General features: G+C 40.1%; 1 protein-coding gene across 1 annotated transcript in view; it reads left to right on the top strand.

Moving 5' to 3' along the window:
- fstl4 (follistatin-like 4) overlaps nt 1-16,408 on the top strand; it is a 189,705-nt gene that overhangs the window by 121,010 nt on the left and 52,287 nt on the right. The window contains exon 6 of the mRNA XM_030100616.1: nt 1,186-1,306. Coding sequence (XP_029956476.1) covers nt 1,186-1,306 — 121 coding nt within the window. The remainder of the gene's footprint in view (nt 1-1,185; nt 1,307-16,408) is intronic.

Raw genomic sequence — 16,408 nt, 5'->3', positions numbered from 1 at the left:
TAAAATGGAAAGCAATCTAGAAAGCTTTAAAATGACAGACTACGTTTCACACGCCATTTTCAAACTGAATGGAAATGATCTCAGTTTCTGTGATCCAGTTGTTTATGTACCAGTAGTCTTTTTTTTTTTTCTTTAAAGAATACCTTATTCTAATTGTGGAAATGCACGATATAAATACCACTTTTAGTGCCATTTATATTCAGGCTGCTAATTTATTTAGGAACCATATTTATCATGCTGCAGACACAAAATGATCTGTTCCCATTGCATTGTGGATTATACTCACTGTTTTATTGTGTTTTTGTTAAGAGTACAGACTGAGCCGAGCTTTATGCAATAGCTACATCTCATATTGATTTGTTAATGTACTGCTGTGATGTTTCTTCAATACCTTCATTGGCCACTCTCTTAAAAAACACTGAAATGTTAAGTTAGTGTGTCACCTCCTCTTAAAAAATGTACAATGGACTTCCATCTCCATTCAGCTCACTCAGGGTCTGAAAAGATTACAACAAAAGATGAATGAGTCTGGGTGTGGCGGCCAAGTGTAAACAGGGATAAGCGTATAGGTTGATATTATCCATACTTGTGTCATTACTTTAAACACTCAGATTATTTATATATGTTTAATGTATTAGCTCACTCTTACATTTTCATTCACTGTCTAAATGGAGTGCATGCATTTCACAACTGTAAGGCTAAAAAAAAAATCCTTATGTCGAAGCATTTGATTCTTTCTTTGAGTTTCCTTGCTGCTGGTTGGTTCCTTTGTGGAGATGAAAGACGAGGCCAGAGACATTGAGCTGATAAAGGCTTATTGCCAGTTCATTGGCATCTACCAATACATAGAAGCTGGTTTTCACTGTTTTTTTTTTTTCCTCAAGTGTTGATTGGCTTGGCCGAGCTACACATGTTTTCTCACTTTCTTTTTTTTTTTTAGGCTTGTTCAGTTATTAGTTACTAAGGCCTGATCTACTGAACTAATAAAGCCAAAATACTAATTGCACAAAATAACACACACCACCCGTGTTGCGAGTTGGACTTCATAAAAATTGAATATCGAAAGACTATCAGACTGTGGAAAGTACTGTTGGGAGTTTATATTGAATCAACATTGAAACAACAAGTTGTCCTATTCCGTACATCACGATTATAAGACAGCCTCACTTTTTGCTTGTTTGTCAGATTTCTATGAAGGAGCACCTGGAGGACAGTCTGCTGGAGTGCACCATGCAAGACCTGCTGCGATACGACGATTACAACAACGATGGTCACCTCAGCCTGCACGAGTTCTACACAGCTTTCCGTAAGTTTCCTCTATTCCCTGTCGAAACTAAATCAGTCATGCTGGAGTTATATTTATCATTTGCTTGCTTTTAGAATTTAGCATACCACTTAAAAATGGAGGCAATCATTTCCTAATAGTTAGTTTGATTCTTACTTTTTTGGTTTTTATGTTGAATTCCTCCAACCAATGGATTCGTAAGTCTCAACATCAAGTGTGTACAAAACTAAAATCACTGCACACTGGGTTATGAAACATCAATGACTGATGCTAGGAGCTTTGATTCAACATCTCTTGAGGTAAAATACAAACATCGTACTCGCTGGTGCTCAGCTCAACAGGCTCCTGATGCCTCACCGCAGACACTCTCAGTGGAGGATTTTTATTTTTATTTTATTTGCTTTCACACTTTCATCATGTTTGTTGTCGTACATCACACTGCCTACCAACATCACATAATGAAGGGGCTTTTTGCCATGATCAGGGAGAAAAGAGAAAAAGATTGTATTAAAAAGATAAATAGTTTTACTGAAGACGGCACAACATGGCTCAGAAACATTGCTTTTCTTTATTTCCGCAACAATATGATTCAGAATTGGGTTAATTAGTTTTTAGAGTGCATATAAACACAGCTCGCTCTCTCCACTATATAAAACGTGCTGGCCTCTCACCTTTCAGCTGTGGCCATCGGCTTGAGGGTGTTTCAGATAATTGCACAGCGGTGCATGTGACCCAGCCTTGGTTCCAGCATCTGGATCGTCTATAATGGCCTTTGGGGTTTGGACTGAGCTGCAGCTGAGCGCATTGACAGGTTCTGCCTTATAAAGATCAGTGATCACATCTCCATCATTAATGTTTCTGAGGCATCAGCATCCTATTACCCTGATGCTGCGCCAATCTGCCAAAATTTTTGTTTCCAAACTCCTTTTTTTTTTTTTTATATTCCTCTCATCTTTTTCCCTTCCATATGTTGCTTCAAACTGCTTTGAAATGTCCATGGTCTGAATCCAAAACCGCAATAACCTCCAATGAAGTTGATGAATCCGGCATTTAGCTATGGCAGGTGGCCATTTCAGAGGCTTTACCTTCAACTTGTGCAGGTCCATTAAGCTTCACCGTTAACTTAACCTCCTAATGACTGGTTTTAGTGGGAAGCATCCTGCTATCATCCGGTTTCACCTTCCAGATGGTCAGAGAGGCCCACTCGCAGGGCTTTTTTGCGCGAGGTTCATCGATGGATTTTATGTTTGACAAGCAGTTGAAGAAGCGGGTTGGGACCAATAACACAAGCTATTGATCAGATGATGCTCAAGGTTAACTGTTGGGCTGCAAAAAGGCAGCACCGAGGGGGGAACGATTATATTTGAATGGCACATCTGGTGTTCTGGATGATGCTGATAGTGTTCGGTTGTGTAAGTTTGCGTGTGTGTGTGTGTGTGTGTGTGTGTGTGTGTGTGTGTGTGTGTGTGTGTGTGTGTGTGTGCGCGTACCTGTGTGTTTTCCTGGGTTGCGGTCCGTGCTCTCTCCAGTGTGTGGTCTGGGAAACAGAGCAGCCAGGAATCACAGGTGTGTTCAGCAGGGTGGAAATGCTCAATGTGGACACAGGCTTTGAAAAAGTTAAGCAAATAATGAGCCGAAATGGTGTGAGAAGGTGTTTTATTTCCCTCGCTGATGTTGTTCTGTCAAGTTCATCGTTTGATCTCAGGTGAGAATTCAAATAAGATATTGTGGAGATGCTTTTAAGCTTCCGGAGCTGACTCAGCCGTGCGGCCTTTGTTTCCATGGTTTTCCCTTCTTCATAATGCGCCTCTGTTCTTTAACTTTGATGCTCGATTCGCTTCCCGTTGGCCATTTTTAACAGCTCCAGCTTCACTTTTGTTCTCCTGGTCACTGAACTTGCTCTTTTTGAGAGCTGATTATGCTTTTTTTTCCCAGCATTGTTGTTCCTTTTTTTTTTTTTTTTACATATAAACTCTGACAAATACACTACTTTACAAGCGCTGTTGTACAGCCATAAAAATCTATGTTCTTTTTTTTTTTTTTTTTTTTTCTTATCACAAACTGAATCGAGGAAAATATGCTTGGAGAATACTCCTGAAATGATTACATTCTTATCGATTTATTTGCTCCACTTATTTCACCCTCTACAGGCACAGTGAGATTGTAGACCTTTCCTGACGCCCTCCTTGGCATTTCTTGAGAGTGAATTCCTTTTACACGCCTTTTTCTCCATTCAAGACTATTGATTTGTGATTAAAGTCAAGGAATAATGTCACTGTCAATTTTTACTTTTGCATTTTCTCACATTACTGGGAATTGCTGGGTTGATAAAAATCACATTCCAGTTTCTGAGTGGACATTTAGTTGTACATTAATCCAATCAGTGCAACCAGGGGAGGATTTTCAATTCCTAATTAATCAGTTTTAGCTTTGAATTAGCAGCAGTGCGAGGTTAAAACCCTTGAAAATAAATGGAAGAAATGTGTCCTACCAGCTAATGGTGGAGAAGAGTGCATATATATATACTGTAATTATGAGATTTTTCCTTGCAATAATCAGACAGCAAAAAAAAAAAAGAAACAACCTTTCTCCTTGTGCCACAGAATAATCAACATTTTCTTATCATATTGCATTTTGCAGGACAGAGATAACCAGTTAATGGCATTAAATCGGCTCTCTGTAGTTTTTTAATTGTGCACGGTTTCACAGGGATCCATCTCCTAACATTTATTACGGTGTCGGCTTCGTATGGGAGGAGGTGGCTCATACACGTGCCCTTTGTATCCGAATTAGAACCGCTGTAATTACACAATAATAAATGTGCGGGGATTTGACTCGCAGTTGCGGCACTGGCGCCGGCAGCCGAGGTGATTCACATTAACGGCGCGGTTAAAGACAAACTGTGCATTAGCACTGAAACTGATAAGTGAGCAGGCTTATTGAGAGATATCAGTAGCCTGCAGATGGAATAAATGTGGTCACACAAGGTCGGAGCTCCTTTGTGGAAATATGTGTAGGATATAAATATGCCCTGCAGAGATACATGAACATTGCATGTAGCTGGTAACCTTGTAATATGAATCTGTGATGACTTTTTTTTTTTTAGTAATACCATTCTTTCTTTGTTTCAGGTACGTAAAATAAATATATGTCTAATATTATTATTGAAAAAATATAAAATGCAATGAAATCAAACATATTATTTATGAAAAGCTGATTTTTTTTGTTTTTCATTTTGTTGCATTCAAAGTGGAATGACCTCTTCTTCAGATGTCCAAAATCCTTCAACAGTGTTTTTTCTTCAGGTGAACACTCATAAAAGCCCATCACTTCATAATGAAATCAATTTTTGCAGCATTTTCTTCCAGATTCACCCAAACAGAATGACATTGATGCCAATGCTAAAGCTGTATCTCTACGAGGTACCTTTTGTCTTTTGCAAAACTAATTTCCATTCCGGTCTCAATATTGTGTCCACGACTCTCACTAAAACATTGAGAGAGGTTTTGCTTTGCAAAATCTCCACAGAGGACAGGATACACACTCAGACAGGCCAGTTTTAGCCTGGAAGGTCCACTGTTTGACACCCCTGGATGACAGATTTACAGAACGTCTTATTCTTTTTGCTTCCACATAGAGGACAGATGTGCTCCGAGAAATGTGAACTGGATGATATTTCATCCTCAACAGTGCAATAACATATTTCTGCATGTCGCAGGTCTGGATTGGGCACCATGAGGTGGCAGAAGCTGCGTTTATGAGCACCTCGTGAGGAGAATGTTCCTCCCTCCATATATTCATACACCAGAAGACACATACCAGTGTGTAGATAATGCGTGTTTCTGAGCCAAATGAAACAGTTTCATGATTGTGACTGATTATGTCATTCAGATTTTTAAGAAACGGAAATCACCAGTGTCTGTACTGCCAGTGAGACAGATGCTTCACCGTGTTGCGGGAAGTCAGCAGTGGACACACATGCCTTTCTTTGTGTTCAGTGGTTGACCTTACAGCTTTGCAGGTCTCAGGTTTAAGCCCTGTTGTGGTTCAAGATGTTCTGGAGTGTGTCCTTGAGCAGCACACTTTATCATACTTGTTTTCTTCAGCAAGTAAGTGGCATCGTTTTGCTTTCATTGAGTAATGCAAAGGAAAAAAAAAGACTGAATAGCGTCTCACCGACGCAGGTCAACCAAGTATATGGCCCAGGTGGCAAAGAGACATGCAGCACACACACACACACACACACACACACACACACACACACACACACACACACACACACACACACACACCGGTTGGTTCAATGCCAGCAGTTGGACATTGAACATGCCCAATATCCCCAGAGGCTGTAAAATAGCTCCAGCCATGATGCATTAGTGGAGAAATTTATAGTTCAAAAACTGCTCTTCTCATCAAAAACACACACACCTATAGTGGACGGCGGGCTGATCGCTCTCTTTATAGGTTTGACTGCTTGAATGAAGGCTCAAAGTCGTCAACAAACTGCAGCGTTTCCTGCTTTTACTTTTCTCAACTGAAAAAGCTGAATTAGAAAGAGAAACTTTGCTGGAGACTTTCCGGATCTTGCAGAGATCAGCATGCAAGCAGTAACAACAAAGATAAACAGTAACGGCCGTGAAAGCTCCTGTGTGAGCACACTGGCTTATTTATTTCAGTAAATCTCCATGATTGACTCTGGGTCATCAAATCTGCAAATTAGTAGAGCGCTAGAGTGGTGGAAGAAATTCACCAGAGTAGGAAGATAGCAGAAGAGTAACTGGGGGTGGTTTTAAGAGTCGTAAAAACAAGAGCAACGGGACGCAGACAGGTTTTCTTTTTTAAATGCGTTTTCTTAAACTTGTTATTTCTGATTGTCCGTTTTGACAAAATGATGCTCTCAGGTTGCCGTTTCAACAACTTGCTTTTATGACATTCAGAATATAGCTTTAGGGTCCAAATTTAATTCATAAAACCTTTATTCTTTATAATGTATTAGTTTTTTTTTCTTGTTTTTCAATGCAACTGTAAGTATTTTGACAGGTATAAAAATCATATAAAGTTTGATAATTGCATTTATTTAATGTTATGTGCAGATTTGTCTTTTTTTTTTTTTTTCACGATTTGTGAAACGCACTACTAATTAGGACCAAGTTACTTTTCTCCGGCTCTCATTATTGCTCCATCCTCGTGACACATGCAGTTTCCCCCCTATAAGCTCCTTCTCCTCTGTGAGTCTGTTTGTTTTCCATAACTGCAGCTGAGTGTGGCATTATGTAGAGGTGCTGGGCTGCACTGGCAGGACCACTCAGCAGCCCAGTCTAATTAATCAAGAGAGTGAAGTCGGAACGGAGGGATGAGGAGCAATGAGAGATGAGATGGCACCGAGGAAGAAAGCAACGTATGGAGAGGAGGGAATTGTGGTTATATGAGTAACTTGGGTGAGTGGAAGGCGTGAGAGGCGCCTTTTCCTTCTCTCTGACAGAGAAAAGGCCAGAAAAGAGGAGGGGGGAAAAAAAAGCAAATGAAGTGGTTATAATTGGTCAGGAGGGGCCTGCTGGGATGGTTAAAGGCCAACAGGTGCAAAGGTCGAAGAGACATTTGTGTGTTTCAGACCTTTATGTGTGAGCCGTGCATGAGTTTGCAAACCACATGTAGGTGAGACCCGCATTACATATATATGATTCATTCATTAAAATAATGAATCCCTTGAAAATTACACAAGAAACTCAAATTTTCTGGAGGGAATTCATAAAAAGGATTTTTTTTTTTTTTTTTTTTTTTTTAACACAATTTCCAATCGAGCTGCACTGTATTGCTTTCTTGGAAAATGGCTCCAAGGGTTTAATTAACAAACACATCTGATCATGACTGCGTCAAAACCCAGTCTCGTTTGTCTTACGGGCATTCATTCTTCCTCTTCAACACATTTAGTTTCAAATTGAATCAATGTGTATTGAGTAAAATGTCACAAAGGGCCATAGATCTGTGAAGCACGTAGAGGAGTTTTAAGTTGCTAAGACAAACAGTGAAGGTGTTTTCACACTTAAGACTGTGATTTTTATGTTACTACAGTTCATTTGTGGACGTAAGGATGCTGACATTTAAACCCTTAATTAACCCCTAACCCCTTGCACTAAATAACCCAGGAGCCTTTCAAAAGCACGCCAGTTCACTCAAGGTGTTTGTAGTTCTGCATAGCGGAGGAGCTTCTTTTGCCGAGGCTCGCAGTTCGAACCCTGATCTCATGTTTTGAAGAGTTAGCAGGGCAAAAGTTTAAGCCTAAAAGTCACTCCAATGAAGCCTGAGCATCATTCAAGGCTGCTGCCACAATAACCGTGCGTCAAAGGGTAAATGCAAAAACAAAACAAAACAAAACAAAAAAAAACCCTGACTGCTGAAACAGTATGAATTCATAATAAAAGACCCTTTTACAGGTTTTCACATAAAAATGATAAACTTTCATTGTGTTTTGGGTGAATCAGTTACATGAAAACGTTGCTCGAAGCTGCTGGAATTGTGACTTTTTCAAAACACCTCATAAGGTGGAACTTTTTTAAACCGTTTCGACTCCTTTTCCGTGTAGGAAAATACAACTTTTGTGAAACACTGCCACTTCACACAGTGACAACAATGGTGGAATGACACACAGTGATTATTCTGCTGGGACTTACCAGTGTTATAGTTAAGAATCACACAGAACATATGAATGTCAGAGTAGTCATCACTGTTAATGTTTGTTGCGTGATATTCTGTGTGTGTGTGTGTGTGTGTGTGTGTGTGTGTGTGTGTGTGTAACATTGTCATGTCAATGCAAAACGTTTCTGAAATGAAAACGCAAAAGCAATGTGTTTTCAGTTTAAATTTCATGTAAACTGATTTAAGTCTATTGATTAATCGGTCCAAGAAAACTTTTCCTTCTTTTTACAACTTTGATTTGTAAACCACCCCATAAGGAGAAACTCTGCCTTGAAGGTGTTTTCAGGTAGAAGCGAGAGCGTCTATGTGTTTGAGAGATTGTGACCAAGCGTCTCTATCTTTCACACCTTAAAAAAAATGAAATAATGAACTCATATCTGACTGAAACACCCCCAGTGGAGAGGATAATTCCAGATTTTCTCCATTATCCTTCCATCGCAGGCAAATTTTTTTCGAAGTCTCCTGCTGGGCTCTGTCCCCATCTGTAGATTGTGTGTTTAAAGAAGCTCAAAGTGAGTCCTGATGCCTGTGTTGCAAGATAATATCTTTGTGTAGCTGCATGCTAGCTCCTGTCAAGGTTTGATCTCTTACGTTGCTGGCGTTTGCCCTCAATCTGCACAAATGATCTTGCTGAGATCAGATATCACTTTAACAAGAGGTGCCTGTTGTTCTCTGACAGCTATCTGGATGAGAGACCTCCAGCTAAGCTGTTAACAGCAAAGTGACTTTGAAGTGAAGGTCTTGGAGTTTCCTTCAGCACCCACACAAAACATGCTCCCCTCCACCTTCTCCTCCTCTGCAGCCTTCTGTTATTTCCTTTCAAAATCATCTAAACCACATGTTTGTCTTTTTTGCCATCCCTTGCTTCACTGCCACCTGCTTCCAACATGCTTCCGACCATTTTCTTCTTTAACCGTTGTTCTTTTCTCTTCTTATTCTTTACTCTTAATTTTCACATTACTTTCATTCTCTCTTTCCCCAAGCCTCCCCTTCTTTAATTTTTAGCCAGTTCTTTCCTCTCCACTCCCGTCCTCTCTTCCTCTCACCCTTTTCTTGCCTGCTCTCTCTCTCCTAGCTCTTGGCTGATGCCTCATTACCGTTCAATGGACCTTTACAGCTAATTGCCGGTGTGTATAAGGGGCTTTCCAGCACCTTCAAAGCGCTGTCTCTATTCCTGGGTAATTACCCAGTGTCAGGTAGCTGCAGTAACAGGTAAGAGACTGTGGAGGCCTTGCTCACATGTACTAAACTCTCTGCTGGGAACCAAACTAGTTAATTTTAGACATCTAACGTGGTATGTTCTTGTTGTGTTGTTGAGTGGTCCGTTTCATCTGGTATCTAATCGGGTAAATGAATGATACAATATTGCATAAGTCTGTGTCAATTACATGTGAAATATGCAACGTTATCATGTTACATGAATGTTTAATTGTCATATAATGCAGAAAATATCTGCAGGTTTCTTCCTGTCAGTTGAATTAAATAATGAAACCATAAACTTTCATTGTCTGTGTTTAAAGACAGCTGTGATTGATGTTCTTAAAATGTAAAAAAAAAAGTCAGAAGAAGAAGATTTCAAGAAATACATGTATATATTTTAGTCTTTTTTAACAGTACATTTATGTATTATATTAATAGAACACAAATTCAAAATGCATACTGTAATGTTCAAGATCTCGCTCAATCTGAAAGCAGCAAATATAACAGATTCACTCGAGCAGCTAAAATTAATCACGTTGCATCAGTCATCAATAGAAAGTGGCGAATGCAGACTCATTCACTTGTGAAAATGTCAAATCAACATTTTAAACCACGTATTTTCACTGGATGGCAACAGCTTCATCTCTCCGTTTTCACTGTTTAATTTTATCCACTTCCCTCCGAATGCGTCTCACCCACGCATGATCAAGTGTCCACCAACCAATTAGTTTTCCATTCTGCTTCGTTACTTGGTGTACATATGATTTCACATCCATTCAGATGCACACAAACACTCTCATAACACCTCACAGCCGATGGTCACCCGCCAGTGATCTGAATACAATAGTGAGAAATGCCCGGCGGGTTGTCATGGCAACTGTGACTGTCTGTTTAATCTCTGAATCATTTAGTTAGTGCAACACTTGCCCGATGCATTTAAGTCCCTGGAGGTGAAGGGAAGAAAAGAGCGAAACGTAAAGTCCAAAGAGGAAACGAGCGGAGGGGAAACCAGAAAGCCAGAGGTACAGTAAAGCAGGTCATTCAAACCCAGCTCACGACCAACAATTAAGGATTAAAGATGTGTTTGGTGTGAGATACAGGACTGCATTATCCCTGAGTGCAAACGCTGCAGACAGGTGGACATCTTGAGCTCCTGCCAAGGGGAAACAGAGGGAGAGGCAACAATGAAGCATAAGAGGATATTCTGATGGTATCTGTTGAGGAGGGCTCCAGTACAAAAACAAACCAATACTTTCTTTGTCAATCTGACAAAAAAAAACAAGAGTGTTGCCCTCAAAGGACATGTACCAGGCAGCAGGCCATCAGTTTATTTTATGGTATTACAAATGCTCTTAATGTGCGCAGCATCTGATTCATTGTGAAGTGCTCTTCAGAGGGAGTCTCACCTGAGACGCTCAGGTTTTATAAACATCTGTCAGACTTGACGTGCATATTGCTTTATGTTTGATGGAAACACTGATTGTTGTACCTCTGGGCGAAATCACACAAAACACAGCGGCTTTGTGGGACTCGTACGAGTGTTACCAGATCGTTGTTCACTGCAAACATGAGTTCATATCTTGTTTGCTTATGTTTTTGAAGTGAGATGAGATAGACTTGTACAGGTGATCTTTTACCATCTGGAAAACAGAAAATTGCCCCACTCTTTTTGTCAGAAAATGGTCAGATTGTCCTGTGTTTTTTAAGGCTATTCTAAGCAGTTAATCTGTTAAATTTAACTTACTTTTTAAGAGTTCAAGGATAAGATCAGCACTGCTGTCATATCTATGTTTAGTATGTAGCTGCAGTCAGGAGGCGAGCATTAGGCATTAAGAGTGTGAGCAGGAGGAAACAGATGGCGCTGGCTCGTTCTATATTTTTTTAAAAATGCATCTCGCAGACCCTCAAAAGCTCACTAATGATCATTATATTTAATCTGTGCACAAACAGAAATGTTAAAACAACAGACTTGACATCTGGAACAAAATTTGTGATCAATGTAGCAGGTTAGTTATCTAGGGAATTTGTGAACAATAACTAAATAATATTTGATAAGCAGAGCTGGATCGAATTACTACTTTAAAACTGATTTTCTTCACAGGCAATTTTTTTTTTTCACATTAATGGAAAATGTCTGTTGTCATTTGCACTCTTTTCATTAATGATGACTATGGTGTTTAGGCTTCAGTAAATCCCTAAAGAAAGAATGTTCATGTCCAAAATGCTAGATTTATTCTAACAGGCTGATAGACACACAAGTTAAGTTTTTTTTTTTGTTTGTTTTTTTTTTAATGACTTTAAGTTTTGTTCCAAGTTAGCATGAGATTGTCTATTCCTCTGTGTTAAACCTGTGATTTTCAGACCACATCTTCAGTCCACCTTCCACAGTCTACATATTGTATCTGTCCTTTCAGGCCCATTAGCCTGGTGATGGATGGATGGATGGATGGGTGGATGGATGGATGGATGGATGGATGGATGGATGGTGTCTTCAGTCAGCAACATGTTTACCACAGAAAGCTCTAATCAAAGACAACTGTTAACCCCATGAAGTGAAAGTCATGTAAATTAAAATCCACGCTTCAGTGTGAGATGATCCTCTTGAGTACCTCCCCATGCCTGACCACGCTCGGTATAACCAAGAGTGGTTCTGTGTTGCAGTGGTTACCACTGCCTCACACCATTAATGTTCCCTGTTGAAACCTGATGGTTAATTGGAACTGTCTTTTTGGACTTTGGATGTTCTCCCTCTGTCTGCCGTGACAGGACATGCTTGTTGGTTTGGCCGCTGACTGTAAATTGGCTGTCGGTGGAAGTGGGGATGTGAGGGGCTTGTGTCTCCCTGCGTTGGCCCGGTGATGGACAGGTGACTTGATCGGGATTTTGCCGAATGTTTCGCCCAGTGTCAGCTTAGATGGAGTCCAGTACAAGTGACTGGACTCAGGAAAGAGTATGCATAGAAATGGGATCAGTGGATAACAACATAACAGAAAACAGGCTTGAACTGTACATTTCAGGTTTTGATGCCAACAAAATCAACCCAAGATAGAACCATCTGAAAAGTGACTTCCCCTATTAATTGCTCATGCAATTTCACTGAGGGATACTGTAACTAAATTCCAGCAATGTTGTAAATTAATTAGATGGGGCACATCAAGAAAAAGTAAAAATCTACATCTAAACAGTAGGTAAAGCAAAAACCAAGTTATTATCAAGGCAAAAATGATATATGCAACTAAAAAACTTGCAGGCGGACCCTAAAAGGTATTTGCATTGGAAATGGAATTGCAATACAGTACAGCACTGTGCATTAATGTAATTTAAAAAAATCAGCTACAAGGAGATAACAGCGTCAGATAATTCTTATGTTAATCATCATTTAGTCTCACTCGTACAGTATATATTGATATTTCTCACAAAACGCAGCCGAGGTAGTAAAACCACAGCTTAAATCAAGCAGCAGAGCTGGGGCAATCTCAGCGGGATGTCTTTTTGGAAGAAGAAAAAAGGGAGGAGTTAGACTAATGTCTGCTTTGGGTGTGTTAAACGTCCTGCCATGAAGTGCAAATTGCACCTGTAATTTGTTCTCTCTGACTCAGGGTGCTCGAGTAATCCTGGCCTTTTAAGTGCAAATATGTTGTAATACACATGTAAAAATCTCCCGACACATCTGGAACATCTTTTGAGGATCATTAAGACATGGTTTCTTATTGGTGACACGCTCACTGTTCCGCCAGACATTTAATATCTCTCATAATTACACGTGCTGCATAATCCCATCCAACACTGCCCTCGCCTCTGCTCCTCAATTTCCCTCATGTATCTATCCTTCCTTCATTTCCACCACTTTAATTTCATCGTTATGTCTCTAATTAGCCATAGAGATGTAAATCCATGCTTTGCCGGGCCTCGAGGGGCTCCGGTTTGACCTATTACCCTTTTCGACATTTCTTTTCTGGTCCCACCATCTCTGCGACTTTCTTATTTCTATTTTCTTCCCCCCTTTTCTCTTTCGTTTGCAACCAATGGTTCCCGAGGGTGGCGAATGTGTTCCAACGCACCATAATTCACAGGCAGCAGCCCTCAGGCTGTTAGTGGCACAGCATGTGGTCTGCTTTTATCTCTATCCTCTAACTCCCTCTCTGGCGAGGAAATAATTCATTATCATGCCTCCATTGATTTGCTCTTTCTCTTGGCTCTTTGGGTGGAACAATTCCCCCTTTCTCCCCTTCTCTCTCTCCCTCCCTTTTTTTTTTTTTTTTTTAATTTTAACACCCTTCCGCAATTTCAAACAAGTGTGCACTCCGACGAGTGTGTGTCAGCCTCACTGTTAGTGCGCGCTTGCATGGAAGTGATGCTCTCCCTCTTTTTTTTTTCTTCCTCCTCTCATCTCCTCAACAAAATCCCCTCCAGCATCCACCTTCATCAGCTTTGAAAATGTTCTCCCCAGAACAAAGGCGATAAACACAGCAGAAAAGGGCAAGAAAAGGGGATTTTTTTTTCTTTTTTTTTGTGGTAAAAAGAATGGGGAAGCAGATTTATAAAAACACAAGACAACTCAACAAGGTTAGACTACAACCACGTAATCCGTCACGACTGGATAGCCACAGCTTTTTGGGTACGCTGGCACTGCACTGTTGCTGTGAGGAAGTAAGAAATCTTTCACTGTAGATGGACTCAGAGGGAGCGTTGTTTTCTTTGGGAAAACATCTGTTGTGGGTAAATCATCAGCAAGTTGGCCCAGATGGCGTGGTTATAGTGATAAGGTTGTGTTTTTAATAGGAGACTTGTTTTTTTTTTTTTTTCTCCTCTTGTTTTTATTGCAAAACTGAACAGAGTCCAGGTCTGACATCAATCTGCTGAACTCCAGAGACAAGACAGCAAACACTGTGATCTTACACGGGGATGAGAGGGAGTGGAAGGTGGCATAATGGGGGAGGTAATGAGAGTGAACGGGACTCAACATAATACTCTGTGGAAATACACACATCCCAAACCCAAACAAACACCTGAGGGCTGTTAATTCCACTTCATCCATTTTTAAACAGATGAAACCTTGTTTTGATGAACATGAGGACTGCAAGTTGCAGACAAGCCCCGGGAATATGCTAATGTTAACCTGGGTATGTCTACATGTGTTTACCTGGGGCGAGGAGCGAGGAGGACTCGGGACAAACAGAAGGATGGCAGGAAGATGGAGACGATTCAGAAGATTATGCTCAATTATTTGCTGCGCACGATTTTGCATGAGTGGCGGAGTACAGGAGTGGCTTGAAAGAGCAAAAGGGTAATTAGTAATTAGGGGCCATTCATCCAGGTAAAGCAGAAGTGGATAAAAGGCAGACGAGTAACCAAACCTCACACACAAATCGCACATTCAGAAAAACAACAACTACAAAGCCAACAATGTGACTAAGTAATTCTTCAAAACAAGAAGGGTCAAGTTGCACTTGAATTTAGTGACTGTAGTCAGAGTTTGGCAGCGGCAGACCGTCTGCAGTTGTGTGTTTCTCTAATTTATTAAATGCTCGAGCCAACAAGCAGGCAGGCCTGCTTCGTCAACTTGATCTTGATGACGAAGGGTCCAGGCACAATAAAGGAAGTCAGTAAATTTTATGTGCGTTTGACGCACTCTGCAGGTGTTCATTCACAAGATTTATAGAGACAATAAATGTAGGAAGAACAGCTGTGCTTCGTTTTCTGCGTTACGAGGTTACAGTTAGACAAACTTTAGAGGCAGATATTTAGGAACTCCGAGGCATGAATTACTAAAACAGCCTTTTTTTTTTCTTTTTTTTATTTTACATTGACATCTTGAATCATCAGTGCAGATGATGAGTCGACTCGTAATTTATGTTTAAAAAAATGCTGCATACTTGCATATGAGACTTTGTAGCTGATTTAAAAATGATTTGGTAAGCTATTAATAACTGCTTTGAGCTAAAGCTCCAATTGCTTTTCCAACTTTTAGTCCAGTGAAGCTGTACAGCACTCTCACCAGCAGCCAATGTCATTTAATTTCTTTCAAAACATTTTTAAAACTGAAGGGATTTTTTTTTTTTTTTAATTCTCTAGGCCTTTAAAGTGCAGTTTTGACAGCTTTACAAAGGTAAAAGTGTCAAACATGCTGAAGTGTGAGTGTGTGAGAGGAAAAGAGGGTGATGATAGGAGAGCAGGTAATCCCAAATCTCCAAAGTCTTTATTCTCAGGAGTGCGGTCTGACTCTCAGGCTCGGCTCAGCGCCGCACGCTCCCAGCTGAGTGTTAGTACACAGTATCTCCTGTGGCAACAAGCTGCCGTTCAACTCTCGTCTTCTAAAACAACATGCACTGAGCTGGCTCCAGGGTTAAAGCTCAAAGGGTTTTCTGAGCCAAGATGCTGTGGTGTTTTTTGGGGGTTTTTTTGGAAGGGGGTCTCAATTACGAGCTGAACACTTTGAAGTGTTGATTTACTCATCAGAATTACAAAAAAGGACATTCAGTGAGCTGCAGACTGTTGTTTAACTATAGTTTAAAGCAAGTCAAAAAATTTGCTACTACCTAATTTACTTTTTTCAAAACATTCAGATGGTTTTTTTTTGTTTGCTTGTTTTCTTCAAGAAAGATGTCAGTTAATGCCAAGATATAACTTTGATTCATCTCTTATTTTTATTGGAATATCGGGAATCTCTCAAATATGCAGCTCCACCTCAACTCTCATGAGTGTAACAGAAGTAGTGCATTGTAATTGATTTTTACATTTACATCAATTACATTGATTTTTGGCTTGATGACTCTTAAATTAGTGATGTACGAATCCTCAACTGTCTGAACTCAGATTTGTGAAACTTTAATGGATTATAGTTGCATTTCACTAACCACACTGCTACAACCTACATCAACTACCTAACTAATATAAATTCAGTACGAAAGGACAGAATAATCAGCCTTAATATGAAAAACTAGTGCTTAATCCAAGGACCTTTTACAAAATTTGAATCCCTGAGCCATGACTGTGTCCATGTTGTCTTCCTTCACCTTTTATTTGAGATTTCTCTCCAAACACATACATGCCGCAACAGCGATGGATCCGTTCATGTTTTACTAATTTGTTTTTGTGAATAGACGCTTACGAGGTTTTATTCCTGCACAATCACATCAACCTGCTTACATAGTAGGCTGCAGTTCAGCTTGTGTTGTCATCATGCAGTCTGCAAACGGCAAGCGTGTTGTGCCCACAGTGTATTCA

The sequence above is a fragment of the Salarias fasciatus genome, chromosome 10, assembly GCF_902148845.1.
Source record: "Salarias fasciatus chromosome 10, fSalaFa1.1, whole genome shotgun sequence".
In the NCBI taxonomy this organism is placed as follows: domain Eukaryota; kingdom Metazoa; phylum Chordata; class Actinopteri; order Blenniiformes; family Blenniidae; genus Salarias; species Salarias fasciatus.
This window is presented reverse-complemented; position numbering and strand designations above follow the sequence as displayed.